At 41.8% G+C, this 18,675-nt stretch overlaps 1 protein-coding gene across 1 annotated transcript in view; it reads left to right on the top strand.

Moving 5' to 3' along the window:
• The first annotated feature begins 1,951 nt into the window (after positions 1–1,951).
• The window catches only part of LRRC37B (leucine rich repeat containing 37B), a 32,355-nt gene continuing 15,631 nt past the window's right edge, over positions 1,952–18,675 (top strand). Inside the window, 9 exon segments of the mRNA XM_034943239.3 lie at positions 1,952–1,981; positions 1,984–2,037; positions 2,039–3,645; positions 5,536–5,607; positions 8,575–8,646; positions 11,471–11,542; positions 12,194–12,274; positions 15,713–15,784; positions 16,367–16,441. Of these exon segments, the coding sequence (XP_034799130.3) occupies positions 1,967–1,981; positions 1,984–2,037; positions 2,039–3,645; positions 5,536–5,607; positions 8,575–8,646; positions 11,471–11,542; positions 12,194–12,274; positions 15,713–15,784; positions 16,367–16,441 (2,120 nt within the window). The 5' untranslated portion in view covers positions 1,952–1,966.

Genomic DNA, 18,675 nt, shown 5'->3' on the forward strand with positions numbered 1-18,675 from the left:
GCTGGGATTACAGGTGCGAGCCGCTGCGCCTGGGCCCCATTGTTATCTTTTATACAGTATTTTAACTATACCTTTTCCATGTTTATATACACAAATACCTGCCATTGTGTTACAGTTGCCTTTAATATTCAGTACAGTAACATACAGTACAGATTTGTAGCCTAGGCTATACCGCATAGCCTAGGTATGCTGTAGGCTACACCACCTAGGTTTGTGTAAGTATACACTATGATGTTAGCACAATGGTGAAATCACCTGACACATTTCTCAAGCTCTTCACATGGCAAGCAATGCATGACTGCATATGAAAGCTCTTAAATAGGGATTAAGTTTCTAAATTAATCTCAAAAGAAAACAGTAATTATTTACTATTTATGGATTTTTTTTAAAAAAGGGAGCAAAAGTTTCATTTCAATGGGAACTTAATTTGGGGCTAGAGTGTTTTATTTAACTTTCACTCCAAAGTTGCAAAGTGTTTTGAAGTTTTTCCCTGTAAAATAATTATTTTAATTCAATTTAAATCAAACCCACCAAGGAAACTTCCAGCTTTAAGAAGTCTAGCTTCCTGTGAAATGTGAGAGGAAGTTAGCACTGATTTCAGAAATCTGATTATAACAATAGATCCATCCCTAAATGAGGCGAATCTTGGAATCCCTTCAATTTTATTTTATTTTTTTGAGACGAAGTTTCTCTCTTGTTGCCCAGGCTGGAGGGCAATGTTGCGATCTCGGCTCACTGCAACCTCTGCCTCCCAGATTCAGGGGATTCTCCTGCTTGAGCCTCCTGAGTAGCTGGGATTACAGGCATGCACCACCACGCCTGGCTAATTTTGTATTTTTAGTAGAGACGGAGTTTCAGCATGTTGATCAGGCTGGTCTGGAACTTCTGACCTCAGTGATCCACCCACCTCGGCCTCCCAGAGTTCTGGGATTATGGGTGTGAGCCACTGTGCACAGCCCCCCTTCAATTTTAAAACCATCACTATGCACCCCGTGCCTGTGCTAGGCACTGGAAGAAGATGAAGCGCCTTCTTGGAGTTTACATGCTGATAATTGTGCCAGACAGTAATAAAATAGGTAAGGGCTGTGGGGGAAGTCAGCTGGGTTCTAGTTATAGTCGCATTTCAGGAAATTATTTAACATGCTGACTTTAACAACCTAAGCCTCTTCTCCATGTGTGCACACAGGGTAGATCTCTGAAGGGTGGCACTGTAACTTCTAGGGTAATGGCTGTGTTGAGTTAAGGCAGGATGACAGTTCAGCCTCCTCCCAGGCTAGTGCAAAGGGCTCTTCCCTCGGATTGAAGCCTTCTCTCCCAGACTGAATTGCCCACCCCCAACACCCCTCCTACAGAAAATTTGGAGTCCTCGCTTATTCCCTGGCAGCCCCTACCTAATAGGGTGGTGAATTAATTATCAAACATGCAACAGTTTAGCGAAAACGGCAACATTTTGGAATAAATGACTGTAACGCGCGTCCTGCCTGCCACCCTAACTGGCGCCCATTTTGCAGGTCAGTTGCTCTCCCCTGAAGGAAGAGTATTCTCGGATTTCACCTCAGAGGAGGAAGAATTCAGGCTGCCAGAACTGGACTAGCACTTCTGAAGATCCCAAGGCCAGGTCATGTGACTTCCTTGGGAAGCTCTGCCACGCCCCCACCCCACCCCACGCCACCACAGCAGGCCTCTGGAGTCCTGGGACCCCCCGGGTCTGTGGCCCGAATCCCTCCTCACTAAGGGGAGGGAAGGGGAGGGGTGTTCCGGCCTGGCGGGGTGGGAAGGGGCGCTTGGGCGGTATTGTGACATAAGATTGCCCTGGTAACATGCAACAGACCTGGACCCAAGCCTAATAAAGGTGGCATAAATAAAGGTGTCATAAAGACAGGGCGTGGCACACGCTTATAAGGGGCATGAGCATCTCAGGGCTGCCAGAATGGCTTTTGCTGAGTGCATAGCACCAGCGTGTGTCATGTCTTGGCTGCGTTTCTGGGGCCCATGGCCCCTTCTTACGTGGCAACTATTGTCTTTACTAGTCAAGGAGGCTCAGCCTCTGGTGTGGGTCAAGGACCCGCTCCAGCTGACCTCTAACTCCCTGGGGCCACCTGAGCCCTGGTCTTCCCGCTCCTCCCATCTCCCGTGGGAATCTCCCCATGCACCTGCTCCCCCAGCAGCCCCGGGGGACTTTGATTACCTGGGGCCCTCTGCTTCTTCGCAGATGTCAGCCCTGCCTCAGGAACCAACTGAAAATTTGGCTCCATACCTGATGGAATTGGATTCAGCTGGAGAGCTGCCCCTGGGGCCAGAGCCGTTCTTGGCTGCACATCAGGATTTAAATGACAAGCGGACTCCAGAAGAAAGGCTCCCCGAGGTGGTTCCGCTTCTGGACCGGGATCAGAACCAGGCCCTAGTTCAGCTTCCTCGCCTCAAGTGGGTTCAAACTACAGATCCAGATCGGGCTGCAGGTCATCAGGCAGATGAAATACTTGTTCCACTAGACAGTAAGGTTTCAAGACCAACCAAATTTGTTGTTTCGCCCAAGAACCTGAAGAAAGATCTAGCTGAACGTTGGAGCCTTGCTGAGATTGTTGGGATTCCACACCAATTATCCAAACCTCAGCGTCAGAAACAGACTTTGCCTGATGATTATTTGAGTATGGACACACTGTATCCCGGCAGCCTGCCTCCAGAACTCCGGGTGAACGCAGATGAGCCTCCAGGGCCTCCTGAGCAAGTTGGACTTTCTCAATTCCATCTAGAGCCCAAAAGTCAAAATCCAGAGACCCTTGAAGACATCCAGTCCTCTTCACTCCAGGAAGAAGCCCCAGCGCAGCTTCTACAGCTCCCTCAGGAGGTAGAACCTTCAACCCAGCAGGAGGCCCCAGCTCTGCCTCCAGAGTCCTCTATGGAGAGTCTAGCTCAAACTCCACTGAATCATGAAGTGACAGTTCAACCTCCAGGTGAGGATCAAGCTCATTATAATTTGCCCAATATTACAGTCAAACCTGCAGATGTGGAGGTTACCATGACTTCAGAGCCTAAAAATGAGACAGAATCTACCCAAGCCCAGCAGGAGGCCCCAATTCAGCCTCCAGAGGAGGTGGAACCTTCTTCTACAGCCCTGAGGACTACAGCTCCTCCTCCAGAACACCCTGAGGTGACACTTCCACCTTCAGACAAGGGTCAGGCTCAGCATTCACACCTGACTGAAGCCACAGTTCAACCTCTGGACTTGGAGCTTAGCATAACTACAGAGCCTACTACAGAGGTTAAACCGTCTCCAACCACGGAGGAAACCTCAGCTCAGCCTCCAGACCTGGGGCTTGCCATAACTCCGGAACCCACTACAGAGACTGGACATTCCACAGCCCTGGAGAAGACTAGAGCTCCTCATCCAGACCAGGTTCAGACTCTGCATCGAAGCCTGACTGAAGTCACAGGTCCACCTACAAAGTTAGAATCTTCTCAGGATTCATTGGTGCAGTCTGAAACTGCACCAGAGGAACAGAAGGCCTCCACAAGCACCAACATATGTGAGCTCTGCACCTGCGGAGATGAGACTCTGTCATGTGTTGGTCTCAGCCCAAAGCAGAGGCTCCGCCAAGTGCCTGTGCCAGAGCCCGACACCTACAATGGCATCTTCACCACCTTGTAAGAATCACCTTTCCTCAGTCATCCTCTGTGTCTTGCCTGACATGGCAGCCTTTTCCTGGAGGCCTTCCTGGGCCTTCTTTATCTCCCCAAGCCATACTGACAAGTGACTTTCCGCTTTCACCTTTGCTTGTCAATTCTCCCTTCTCCTCATTCTCCTTTAATGTTAGACCCATTCTCCAGTCTTTTACTTTTTCTCCAGTCTTTTACTCTTACTCGTTTTCTTATCCGTTCTTATTTACCCCATCACATCATTGCTTAACCGCTGCTCTGCTCCTATTTTCGCTTCACCCTCTTTTTTTTTTTTTTTTTTTTTTTTGAGACAGAGTTTTGCTCTTGTTGCACAGGCTGGAGTGCAATGGCACGGTCTTGGCTCACCGCAGCCTCCATCTCGCGGGTTCAAGTGATTCTCCTGCCTCAGCCTCCTGAGTTGCTGAGATTACAGGCATGCGCCACCACACCTGGCTAATTTTTTGTGTTTTTAGTAGAGACGGGGTTTCTCCATGTTGGTCAGGCTGGTCTTGAACTCCTGACCTCAGGCGATCCACCCACCTTAGCCTCCCAAAGTGCTGGGATTACAGGCGTGAGCCACCGCGCCTGACCCGCTTCACCTTCTTTACAGCAGCCTGTCACTCTCCCGATCTCAGTGATGATGCTGTAAGTGGTTAAGAATTGATTCTGGAGCCAGGCTGCCTGGGTTTGAACCCAGGTCTGTTTATTAGCTTGGTGATCCAGAGCAAGTTATTCTGCTCTGTGACTCAATTTCCTCCTTTTAAACTGGGGATTATGCTAGTTACCATTTCATAGGATTGTTGTGCAATTTAGGTGAGTGAATATATGAAACACTTCATCAGTGCCTAGCATATGTAGGAGTGTTGGCTGTTAACATGATTACTCTGTCCTTTAGTTATGTCCAGAACTCATCTTTGTCCCTGGCTTTTTATATGTAGCACTCATTTTGTGTCAAACCCAGGACCAAGTATGCTATTGTCTGCAGAACATGAAAATGATAGGAGGGAAGAAAGAGAATAGGCATAAAAAGGGCGGTGTATATAATTAATTCCTAAAAGATAATGCATACCATCAGTGCTAGAATTTACCAGAATCTGTGGTCCTTGAGGTGTGGAGATCAGGGAAAGCTACATGGATAAGCTAAAAGTTTACTTGGGTCTTAAAGAGTACACAATGAGGTATGGAAAGCCATTGAAAGTTTCCAAGCAAGAGAGATTAAATGATTAAAACAGGAAGATTATTTTATTTTATTTTGTTTTTTTGCTTTATGTTCAAGTATAGACATGCAAAGAATTATTTTAGAATCCATATGTAGAGTGCCCAAAAGGAAAAGCTTATTTCAGGGAGACAAAATAGAAAGGTCTAGCAAAATGTAGGAGTAAACTGTGAAGGGGCTAAATCAGATCAGTTGTAATAAGAGTGGAAAGAAAAAGCCTAGGATGTTTCAACAGAGGGCAAAGCTTTGCTGTTGCCTGGCATAGGGTTTCTTTCTACTTATTTATCGATCAAGATAAGCTTATGCCCATTTTTCTGTTGAATTATTTACCATTTTTGTGTTGATTTGTAGGAGTTTGTTTAGACACATAAGTGCTTTTGGATAAAATACTTACATTCAAAGTAATTAACTGGCATCGTCTGTCCAAGAGATGGGATGGATAGGAAGTTAAGCTTCCGGGAGATGCCTCATCATTTGTGCCAGTGGCCCCGCATTATTTCTTGATGAATTGTGCAAACTGGGAAGCTGATAGCTCTGGAAATGAGAAAGCAGGTGTTATTTTCTGTTTCTGAATATCCCCGACAAGGTTGCCATGATTCTTTTATTTATCCTGTTCATTCTTTGCCTGCCTATTCAAGGATATAAACTGTCTTTCTTCACAGAAATTTCCAAGGAAACTATATTTCATACATTGATGGAAATGTATGGAAAGCATACAGTTGGACCGAGAAACTGTGAGTATATTCTCTCCAAATATGACAAAAAACTAAGTGCATTGTAAGATCCTTCTTTGTCCAGAATTTTGAGGTCCATACCTCTGAGAAAAGATATTTCCCCTCCATACCCCAAATCAGCCTCTGTGGATTGCAATCCTATGGTTATTTTAAAATTAAATTTGGTAGGCTCTCTCTAAAATAAGAAGCAATTTAAATTTATTTTTTATCATACAAATAATACATGGTTATATTCTTTTTTTTCCTCGTTTTTTTTTTTTTTTCAGAGACAGGGTCTTACTTTGTCCCCTGGGCTGGAGTGCAGTGGCATAATCACATCTCACTGCAGCCTTCACCTCCCAGGCACAAGTGATCCTCCCATCTCAGCCTCCCAAGCAGCTGGGACCACAGATGCATGCCACCTCGCCCACCTAATTTTGTATTTTTTGTAGAGACGGGGTCTTCCTATGCTGCTTAGGCTGGTCTTGAGCTCCTGGGCTCAAGTGATCCTCCCACCTTGGCCTCCTAAAGTGCTCATATTATAGGCATGAGCCACCACCCCCAGCCCATGATTCTATTTTTAATGTGTAAAAATGCAATAACAGGTATAACAAAAACCCTCCTTGTGCCCTACTCCCTCATCCCTGAGGTAATGCTACTGTGTGTTTAGTATACATGCTTCCAGACTTTTCCCCATTTACCTACATACATATTTACATAAAGCAAAATAGATTTGTTGTGTGGTTTTTAAAATCTTTTTTCTTTTCATAAAGGGTAACATCTTGCAACTTGATTCTTTCACTTCATGGTATCACTTATATGATATTCTTTCACTTCATAATTTCCTTCCTAGGACTTAGAGGGTCACCCCATTCATTTAAACTCCTGCATAATCCATAGTATGGATGCATCATAGTTTATTTAATAATTTCCCCATTGATGAATGTTGAGCTTATGCTTCGTGGGCAAGTATTCCTGTAGCATAGATATCTAGAAATGGAAGAGTTGGGGTGAAGACTATGTAGATATAAAATTTTAATTGTCCTCAAAAATGTTGTGCCAACTGACTCTATCGTCAGTAGAATGTGACAGCATTCATTTCCCCACACCTTTTCACTGTTGGGTATTTGCCAACTTTTTGTTGAATTTATGGATGAATAAAAGGGATTCCATCCAAATTTGAATTTTTCTGATCACTCATGAATTTAATTAAATATCTTTATATGTTTATTGAACATTTGTGTTTCTTCTCTGAGTTTTCTGTCCTTTGTTCATTTTCCTGGTGAATTGTTTTATCGTTTTCTTCCTGATTTATAGAAGGAATTAGTTGAGACACATAAATGATTTTGGAAAAAATGCTTACATTCAAAGTAACATTTTTCACAACAGTTTGTGTCACATCATTAGTTTGACTTATATAGACAAGACATACATGAATTCTAAATTAAAAATCAAACACATGCCAGGTGCAGTGGCTCACGCCTGTAACCCCAGCACCTCGGGAGGTCGAGGCAGGTGGATCACCTGAAGTCGGGAGTTTGAGACCAGCCTGGCCAATATGGTGAAACCCCATCTCTACTGAAAATACAAAAATTAGCCAGGCATGGTGATGGGTGCCTATAATCCCATCTACTTGGGAAGCTGAGGCAGGAGAATTGCTTTATTTATTTTTTGAGATGGAATTTTGTTCTTGTTGCCCAGGCTGGAGTTCAATGGTGCGATCTTGGCTCACTGCAAGTTCCACCTCCCGGGTTCAAGGGATTCTCCTGCCTCAGCCTCCTGGGTAGCTGGAATTACAGGTGCCCGCCACCATGCCCAGCTAATTTTTCTATTTTTAGTAGAGATAGAGTTTCACCATGTTGGACAGGCTGGTCTCGAACTCATGATCTCAGGTGATTCATGTGCCTTGGCTTTCCAGAATGCTGGGATTACAGGCATGAGCCACCACGCCAGGCCAGGACTACATTTTAAAAGCAAGAAAATCATTACAAAAGTCAGGGTAGTGGTTACCTATTAGGGTTAGAGAGAGGAATATGATTGGAAAGGGGCACACTGGGGCTTCTGGGATGCTAGCAATAATCTTTTGTAACAATGTTTACATGGGTATCTGCTTTATAATTATTAAACTGAATATTTGGCCAGGTGAGGTGGCTCATGTCTGCAATCCCAACACTTTGGGAGGCAGAGACAGGAGGATCACTTGAGCCAGGAGTCTGAGACCAGTGTGGATAACAGAATGGACCCTGTCTCAGAAATTAAATTAAATTAAATTAAATATAAACAACATTTATGTTATGTGCACTGTACGCACATTGTAGTTCTCAAATTTTTTTGATGGGGGAAAAAAGTTGAATGGCTTCACTTGCAGCCCTGACATGGTCCCATGTGGGGCTTTTGTAATAAGGTTTGGGAAAAGAGAGGAGGAAATGGAGGTTCTGCTGATCTTGGTGCCACCCAGAGTTGGATTCTGAAAGGTATATTATGATCTAGAGAGGAGTCATTAAAGATACAATTTGGTGGGAAGAGTGGAGCAGTGTGCTTGTGTGTGTGTGCTTGCACGTGTGTGCTTGCTTGTGTGTGTGTGCTTGCGTGTGTGTGTGTGCTTGCAAGTGTGTGTGCGTGCTTGCCTGTGTGTGTGTGCTTGCCTATGTGTGTGTGTGCTTGCCTGTGTGTGTGTGCTTGTGTGTGTGTGTGCTTGCCTGTGTGTGTGTGCTTGTGTGTGTGTGTGCTTGTGTGTGTGTGTGCTTGCAAATGTGTGTGTGCTTGCAAGTGTGTGTGTGCGCTTGCCTGTGTGTGTGGTGGTGGTGGTGGTGGAGAGGGATGGACACAAAAAGGAAAATGGAAGAAAAGGTTTGAATGAAAGCAGAGCAGATCCCACCATCTTGAAATGACCATGACCCAGCTTTCCTCCACATGCAGGAGATAGTCCTGTGTAGCAAATAGTTGTAGTTTGCATTTTAACCTAGAAATAACTTTTTCATTTTCCAGAATTCTCAGTGAAAATTATTTGACTGAATTACCTAAGGATTCATTTGAAGGCCTGCTATACCTCCAGTATTTGTAAGTTAGTTAATCATATTTTTGAGTTTTTAGTCATATTATCTTTAAAATGAATAAGAGGGTCAAATTAGATAATGTCTAAGATTTCTTCCAGCAATAAAATTCTGCAATTCTGTAAGTTTGTATAGGGTCTCAGCCCATCTCTAGCATTAGCTACATCCTATGCATTTTCAGTTTTTAAATTGTATAGACAAAATACAGACAGAAAAAATTTCACATGGTAAGAAGATCTGAGCAGTGACTGACACCCATATGAACCTTGTTTTATAAGGGTTTACATACCATCTTCTTCTATTCAATCTACAGCCAGTAGATCAAATCTAACCTAAGGTCTATTTTTTAATAGCCTATTAAGAATGGTTTTTGCATTTCTAAAGGACTGTGAAAGAAAAAAGAAAGAGAAATATGCGAGAGAGATCATATGTGGCCCACAGAGCCTTAAAATATTTACTGTCTGACCTTCACAAAAAACGATTTGAAAAAGTTGGTTTAGTAGGATGAAAGGAATTAAAGTTAACTTCAGATTGTTGCCTAAAGGAGAAGAAAATATAGACCACCTACATTCATTTGAACATCATTAATCCAGAATTTTTTGGTAATTTAATCGAATTAAATTAACATTTAAATATTTGAAATCAGCTGAATTATAGAAATAATATTATCAAGAATATTAAGCTACCAAGAGAATAGACTAGTATTAAGGATTTCATTTCAGGGATTGTTATATTAAAACAGATGTTTAAAATGATGGTTAAGTGGTAGAGCTAGAAATGTTTACAGTAAGAAGCATATCAGAAATGCCCCTAACTCTTCACTAATTACACAGTAACTATCTCCCCAGCCCTGTTACCAAGAAAAGGATACCTGCATAGTATTTCTGTCTGTTTAGAGACAAGAAGATACTATGTTCAATTGCTATGAAAGCTTGATTCTTATCCTCTGTCCATAGAGGTGTGTATGTCATTAATCCTTATTAGTGATGCTCTTTTGCGGACAGATTCTTTCAAATGTGAAAGGCTTAAGGAAAGTGGGTGTAAAGACCCTCAAGTGGATGCCAAAGTGCTACAGAGGCCATGAAGTAATAAAACTACATTTGCTTTAAAATAATCATTTTCCTACTACTCACTCCCCCAGCTATTTATTTATTTATTTATTTATTTATATTTATTTATTTATTTATTTATTTTTGAGACGGAATCTTGCTCTATCACCCAGGCTGGAGTGCTGTGGTGCGATCTCGGCTCACCGCAAGCTCTGCCTCCCTGGTTCACTCCATTCTCCTGCCTCAGCCTCCCGAGTAGCTGCAACTACAGGCACACGCCGCCACGCCCAGCTAATTTATTGTATTTTTAGTAGAGACGGGGTTTCACCCTGTTAGCCAGGATCTCAATATCCTGACCTTGTAATCCACCCGCCTCAGCCTCCCAAAGTGCTGGGATTACAGGCATGAGCCACTGCACCCGGCCAGCTATTCATTTGTTTTACAAATATTTTAATTTACTTTATTTCCATGTGTCAGTTTTAAACATGGTGGGCAATGCAGATGATCAAGACCTAGTCCATGCTTTCAAGGAGTTTATGCTCAGAAAAAATGGGATGAACAATAACTACATTAAGAAGAAGAAATGGATGTGGGCACTAGGAGGGATAAATTGTTTCTGAAGCATAGAAGAGGGGAAAATGACTTCAGTTTGGACCCAGGAAGCTGTTACTAGAACAATCCCATTTGAATAGGACTTTGAAGGGCCATTGTGTAGCATCGGACAGACATCTTGGGGACAATATTCTAAACTTGCAAAAGGGAAATGGGAGAAGGGCAAAACACAGGAAAGTATTCGAGGAATGCCATGAGTACCTGTAGATTACAAGGAGGGAGAGTAGGAAATTGGAGCCAGATCTTCTAGGGCTTTGAATGCCAAGCTGAGGAGCCATCATGGGGAACCATGTTATCACAGCAGTGCTGTAAGATGGATCTGCATCACAGTCATTGAGAGGGCACGTTAGAACTCAGTTCTGGACTCCGCCCTCATAGTTATTGATTCAGTTGGTCTAGAGTGGGACCAAGAATTTGCATCCTCAATAATTTCCCAGGAGGTGCTGGTCTTTGCAAGCCACTTCTGGAGAGTTTATATGATGACTGTGTGGAGGATAGTTTAGGAAGGGAGAGACTAGAGATGGAGACATCAGCCAGACAACGTTACACCATCCAGGTAAAGAGGGAGGGAAAAGCCCCATCTCTGTATAACTGAAGAAATTGCTTTCATGAAATATTAAAGCAATATAAAACCAAAAATGAATTTCTATTAATATGATAGAAATTAATTGTATTAATATGATTTGAATATTAGTTCAAAGTTACGTATTAAGTAAAGGGGTAACTTCCTTTCAAATGCTGTTGAAAGGATGTCTTTTATTTCTTCTGATACTGAACTGGCTTAGGAAAACAAAGCTAAACTAGGAAGGTGTATAAATGTGAGGCTATTCATTTTAATATTAGAAACTATATATAGAGATAAAAGCTTTGAGCTCATAATCTAGGATTTGATGAGACTACAAAAGGGCATCTAATCAAGTCTACTGCTCTCAGGAAAAATTAATTCCAAAGTCTATTAAGTTGTACATTTTGTTTATTAAAAGTATGAAGGTGAGACTCTAGGAGAGGTACAGGCAGGGTTAGGAGCTCTGGAAAGTTCAAATACAGGTCCAAATGTTTAGAGTCGAGATGAAAAATGTGTATTCAATATTATTCTAAACTCTTGCTATTATTCATACTAGTCAACACTGATAACTTATCAAGGCAATATTTTCCTTTTATTTTTCCTAGAGATTTATCCTGTAATAAAATACGATATATTGAAAGACAAACATTTGAATCACTACCATTTTTGCAGTATATGTAAGTTACAAATATAACTTTATTACATTTGGAATTTTTATAAAACTTAATTATAAACCTCTTTGCTATTCATTTTGAAATATGATTAAAATTTGACCAGTAGAAAGGTACTAAAATTCTATAGCAAGTCCTTTTTGTCTCTAGCAAAGATTAGTGTGAGAATTATTACACAGATCATAGTGAATCATCAGAGAGCAGTGGTTCTCAACTGGTGTGATTTTTGTACTCAGGTGACATTTGGTAATGTCCAGAGACACTTTTGCTTGACAAAACTGTGGTTGTGCTCCTGGCATCTGGTGGGCAGAGGCCAGAGATGCTGCTAAACCTCCTGCAGAGTATAAGACAAACCCCCACGGCAAAGAGTTATATAGTCCAAAATGTCGATGGTACTGAAGTTGTGAAATCCTGTTCTAGAGAAATGAAGATCACTTAACACAGGTATTTACTGAGCGTTCACTGTTTTGTAGCTAATGCACCACATGTGCAATGTTAAAGTATAAACCATAAGCCAGTATCTTCCACAGTGAGATTGCCTTAGTGCACAGAGAAAGGATTGAGGTGATGTTCCATCCTATGTAAATTAGACTCACAGCAAATGATAAATGTTCTGAAATAATTTTTTTTTCCTTTGGCTTATGTCTTTTTTTGTAGAAATCTGGGCTGCAATTTAATTACACAACTGAGCCTTGGAACATTTCAGGCCTGGCACGGAATGCAGTTTTTACACAACTTGTAAGTGAAATAGAAGATGAATACGTGTAAACAACTATTTTGTATAAAAACTCATACAATTATTGGTTAGCTGGGTATAAGCCCATTATGAACTCTGAAAAGTGTGTCTTAAGATCCATTCATTTTTCTCAAATGGGGAAACTAAGGTACAAAGCGACCAAGAGACTTACACAGCTTATATATGACCTGCTCTGCTTGTCCTAGTTCTGACCTATGGCATGGGCAAGAAAAGGCATCAAACAAGTGACCCTCAAATTAGCCTTGTTGCTGGGCGGGTGGCTCAGGCCTGTAATCCCAGAACTTTAGGAGCTGAGGGGGGCGGATCACCTGAGGTCAGGAGTTCAACACCAGCTTGGCCAACATAGTGAATCCCCATCCCTACTGAAAATACAAAAAAATTAGCTGGGCGTAGTGATGCAGTTTTTTGCTCCCTGGAGGACTTTGTGTTAAGCTTTCTTCCTTGCAGCTAAATGTTGCAGACATTTAAGCAGTTTGAAACTCTGCATATGAGCAGGAATCAAAGTTAAATCCAAAGTGTAGGGCTGGGCGTAGTGGCTTATGCCTATAATCCCAGCACCTTGGGAGGATCACTTGAGGTCAGGAGTTTGAGACCAGCCTGGCCAACATGGCGAAACCCCGTCTCTACTAACGATAGAAAAATTAGCAGGTCGTGGTGGCAGGCGCCTGTGATCCCAGCTATCGGGAGGCTGAGGGTCGAGAATGGCTTAAACTCCGGAGGTGGAAGTTGCAGTGAGCCGAGATTGTGCCACTGCACTCCAACCTCCCCTCCAGGCTGGTCTCGAACTCCTGTGACCTCAGGTGATCTGCCCACCTTAGCCTCCCAAAGTGCTGGGGTTACAGGCGTGAGCCACCATGCCTGGCCAAAATGGTGTTTATGTTAAGCTATTGTGCAAAAAAAAATTTTGTAAAGAAAATACGTCGCTCTATTTTAATTCCATGTACTTTCCTGACTACTCTTCTACCATAAGTGCAAAAATTCTATGATTTCTCTGTATAACATACCCAGCAAATCAGAGTGGGTAAATTCAATGGCCTGAAGGGGACTTTAGACTCATGGTGAAGATTCTCCTCTACATCTGACTTTAGAAAATACTTTCCACCTTTCTTGTGGTTCAGAAATCTAGTTTCACACAGTTCATTTTGAGGTAGAGGGAGGTGTTCAGGATGTGTCTGGATTAGAGCAGCAGTTTCTGCAGATGCTCCTCTCTGCATTAATTTGCTGATGCTCAACTTAGGGAAGAGACACTGAGGGTCTGTTTTTCTTTTGCCCTCACACCAGAGAACAGGCTCATTAGGTCCCTCCACCAAGAGGTTTGGGTAGCATCAGTACAAATGTCTTAAACTCACCACCTTTACTAAGCACTTTATAACAGTGGGAGTCCCACATCAGAATCTGGCGGCCAGGAGCGGTGGCTCATGCCTGTAATTCCAGCACTTCTGAAGGCTGAGGTGGGTGGATCACCTGAAGTCAGGAGTTCGAGACAAGCCTGACCAACATGGTGAAACCCCATCTGTACTAAAAATACAAAAATTAGCTGGGTGTGGTGGTGGGCACATGTAATCCTAGCTACTCAGGAGGCTGAGGCAGGAGAATCACTTGAACCCAGGAGGCGGAGGTTGCAGTGAGCCAAGGTCATGCCATTGCACTCAAGCCTGGGCGACAGAGCAAGTCTCCAACAGAGATGGGGTTTTACTACGTTGGTCAGGCTGGTCTGGAACTCCTGACCTCAGATGATCCACCCGCCTGGCTTCCCAAAGTGCTGGGATTATAGGCCTAAGCCACCAGGCCCAGCCAATAAATGGAAACTTTAACTCAGAAGAAGGAAGGAAGGAAGGGAGGAAGGGAGGGAGGGGAGGGAGGGAAGGGAGGGAAGGGAAAGAAGGAGGGAGGGAGGGAAATGAAGAAAGAAAGAGAAAGAAAGAAAGAAAAGAAAAAATTGTAAAACCATAAGGTTAAAGTAAACCTTTTTTCTTCATACAGAGTAAGCACGTGAGTTCAGATTACAGCTTTGCTTCTTCATAGCTTGGTGACCTAGGACAAGTTATGTAACCTCTCTGTGCCTCAGTTTCCTCATTTATAAAATAGGGCAATAATAATATCTACCACATAAGGTTATTATGAGGATGAAATGTGAAATGCTGATCACAAATACGTAGCAGCCTAATAGATACTCACTGTAAGAATTATTATTTTTATAATTTCTGCAAAAGTACAGTGATGATTCTTGGGTTAACCTAAAGTGTGATTTTCTTTTATTTCTTCCTGTTTCTTTTCTTTTTCTTGTTCACTTTAAAGAATTAAAAAGAAAATAGATTCCAGCATTTTGGAATAAAAATTCACATCAAAATAAATTTATTCATTTTATTGACAGATAAACAAAATGTCATTTGTTTATTCAATAAACATTTATTAAATCCCTAGTAAATTTCAGACATCATACCAGGCACAGGGATGACAATGACAATAAGATGTGGTCTCTGCCCTCAAGGAGCTGATAGCCCGGGAGACTGACAAGTAGACAGGTGGTTACATGCAGTGTAACGAAGGCTGTGATGTCATACAGGAAGACAAGTGGGAGTGTGTGATGGGAGTATGGTTTTGACCAGTTCCTCCTCTTAGATTTATCCCTTTTTCTTTGGGTATAAAGCAAAAGAATTGGTCCTATTTTTTTTCCTTAACTGTGCAAATTAAACCATAAATTTAAAAAACTTTATAAAGATAAAAGGCAAGCAGTCAGGCGCAGTGTCTCAGGCCTGTAATCCTAACACTTTGGTAGGCCGAGGGGGGTGGATCACCTGAGGTTAGGAGTTGGAGACCAGCCTGTCCAACATGATGAAACTCCGTCTCTACTAAAAATACAAAAATTAGCTGGGCATGGTGGAGGGCAACTGTAATCCCAGCTACTCAGGAGGCTGAGGCAGGAGAATTGCTTGAATCCAGGAGGTGGAGGTTGCAGTGAGCCAAGATGGAGCCATTGCTGTCCAGCCTGGGTGACAGAGCAAGACTCCATCTCCAAAAAAAAAAAAACCAACTTGAATTATGGATGAACAACTTGAATTATGGAGGACACTAGAAATAGTGTTTCCTACAGAGTCAGGGCTTCCTACCAACATCGTCATTTCTAGGGTTTTTGACCTGAAAAGTTCTGTGGCATATTTTTTCTTTCCTATCCACTTCTTGTGGTTTTTTTTTTTTTTCTATTTCTTCCCTGCTTTCTCTCCTCTACTTTATCTTCTAGAGACCTAGGTAGTTCCCAAAGGAATAGTGCTTTATGGAGTCTAATGGTGATTTATTATGTAAAAGCAGAAAATTATTTTTTTTACCTAAAAGTTCCATACCAAAAAATGAATATAGACTTTTTATGCAGTTTCACACATTGAAAATGCAGGTAATTTTAATTTCATTGCATTTTTCAGAATTCTCAATCGCAATCCTCTGACTACTGTCGAAGATCCATATCTCTTTGAACTGCCGGCATTAAAATATCTGTAAGTACTATAGTACTCTCATGAGTCATGAGATGATTTGTGCTTTTTAAATTTGTCATCAAAGATAAAGTATTTTGCATTTAGGCTAAAAAGTCATAATTTAAATTTTAACTGAGTTATTGAAAAAAGTTATTGGCAAAGAAAAGGATTAAGAAAGGATGTATAATGGTCAAGACAGCCAGCGGGGGAAGAGATTAGTGTTGAAGAAGCCGTATAGATTTGGAACATGTAGACACATGGAGGAATATTACTTAACCAAGAAAGCAAAGAGAAATAGGTGTTCATTATTCTAAAAAGGAAGAAAAGAGTAAATCAAGATGGTTGAATGCAATATGAAATGAGAAGTAAGATAATGGTAAAAAAAAAGTGTAAGTTCTCTTAAATATCATTAATTTGATGATGTAGATCAACTTAAATTTCTTTAATAAGATCTCTCTGGAATTTTACGGCAAATAAACTATTGAAGTGGCTTGTTTTATAGAGAAGCCAAAATAGAAGTAATCACATGTCCTTGAATTATCTTTTGAAGTACAGAATTTTGTAATGGGTTCATATCATGAATGTTTCGGCTTTCTTCTTCAGAGACATGGGAACAACACACATCACACTTACAACACTGAAGAACATTCTCACGATAACTGTTGAACTGGAAAAACTGTAAGTTATTTTTTCTTAGATTTATTTTTACTTAGTTGGTTTTTTAGGTTTGTTTTATTATTTTCTTAAGTCAGGTTTATTGAGATTTAATTTTCATATAACATTCACCCTTTAGTTTGATGAGTTTTGACAAATGTATAGTTACATAACCACCACCACATTCCCAATATAAAGCATTTCTGTCACCTCAGAAAGGCCCCTCATTTCCCTTTGTAGGCAATCCCTTCCTCCCACCATCAGCCCCTGTTAGCTACTAATCTGATTTCTGTTCCTATAGTTTTGTCTTTTTCGGAATGTCTTATAAATGAAATCATGTAGCATGTAGCCTCTTGTGTTTGACTTCTTTCACTTAGTATTGTTTTTTATTTTTTTTGAGACGGAGTCTCACTGTCACTCAGGCTGCAGTGCAGAGGCATGACCTCAGCTCACTACAACCTCCGCCTCCCAGGTTCAAGTGGTTCTCCTGCCTCAGCCTCCCAAGTAGCTGGGATTACAGGTGTGTGCCACCATGACCAGAAAATTTTCATATTTTTAGTAGAGATGAAGTTTCACCATGCTGGCCAGACTGGTTTCGAACTCCTGACCTCAAGTGATCTGCCTGCTTCGGCCTCCCAAAGTGCTAGGTGTGAGCCACCTCGCCCGGCCTCACTCAGCATAATTTTTTTTGAGATTATGCTACCATCCATGTTGTTGCCCCTATCAGTACAGCTGGCCCTCCATATCTACATGTTCCTCGTCCATGGATTCAAGTAACCATGGATGGAGAATATTTGGAAAAAATAAAATATATAAAATAATACAACAATAAAACAGTAGAAAATTTAAAACACGGTACAATTATTTACATACCATTTACACTGTACTAGGTATTTAAAGTATACCCGAGGCTTATGTCATTTATTATATCAAGTATTATGTCATTCCATATAAAATATTTCAGCATCTGTGGACTTTGGTATCTGCAGGGGGTCCTGGAGCCAATCCCCTGCAGACACCGAGGGACAACTCTTCACTCCTTTTTATTGCTCAGTAGTATTCCAGTTGTGTGGATGTATCAATTTGTTTATCCATTCATCAATGTATAGACATTTGGGTAGCTTCCAATTTTTTGCAATTATGAATAAAACTCCTAAAAACACTCATATACAGGTCTTTGTGTGAACCAATGTTTTCATTTCTTTGGGTAAATACCTAGGAGTTGGATTGTTCACATGCTTAGTGTATATTTAACTTTTTAAGAAACTGCTGAACTGTTTCCTAAAGTGGCTGTGCCATTTTACATTTCCACCAGCGTTGTATGAGAGTCACAGTTGTTCCACATCTTCAGCTTTTTTTTTTTTTTCAACACAGTCTTGCTCTATCCCCAGGCTAGAGTGCAGTGGTGCCATATCGGCTCACTGCAACCTCTACCTCCTGAGTTCAAACAGTTCTCCTGCCTCAGCCTCCCAAGTAGCTGTAGGCACCTGCCACCACACCCAGCTAATTTTTATATTTTTAGTAGAGATAGGGTTTCACCATGTTGGCCAGGCTGGTCTTGAACTCCTGACCTCAATGGATCCACACCCCCTGGCCTCCCAAAGTGCTGTGGTTACAGGCGTGAGCCACCATGTCCAGCCCAGCAGATATTTTTTTGAGACAGACTCATTGCTGGAGTGCAGCAGCAAGATCTCAGCTCACTGCAAACTCGGCCTCCCAGGTTCAAGTGATTCTCCTCCCTCAGCCTCCTGAGTAACTGGGATTATAGCCACATACCACCATGCCCAGCTAATTTTTATATTTTTAGTAGAGATGGGGTTTCATCTTGTCGGCCAGGCTGGTCTCAAACTCCTGGCCTCATTTGATTCACCTGCCTTGGCCTCCCAAAGTGCTGGGATTACAGGCGTGAGCCACCATGCATGGCCCAGCCCAGCAGATTCTTATATTTGAGTTTTTAAAGAAATATTCACCTTTCTACTGCTAGATGTGTAGTGGAATCTCATTGTGGTTTTAATTTGCATTTCTTTAATAGCTAGTGATGTTGAATGTTCATGTGCAAATATCTTCTTTACTATACTGTTCAAATCTGTTCCCATATTTTAATTGGATATTAATATTTTTATTGAGGCTTTTTTTCCCTGTTATCCCATTGGAAATTCATTATTATTGAGTTTTAAGAGTGCTTTAGGCCAGGCATGGTGGCTCACGCCTGTAATCCCAGTACTTTGGGAGGCCAAGGCGGGTGGATCACAAGGTCA

The sequence above is a fragment of the Pan paniscus genome, chromosome 19, assembly GCF_029289425.2.
Source record: "Pan paniscus chromosome 19, NHGRI_mPanPan1-v2.0_pri, whole genome shotgun sequence".
In the NCBI taxonomy this organism is placed as follows: Eukaryota; Metazoa; Chordata; class Mammalia; order Primates; family Hominidae; genus Pan; species Pan paniscus.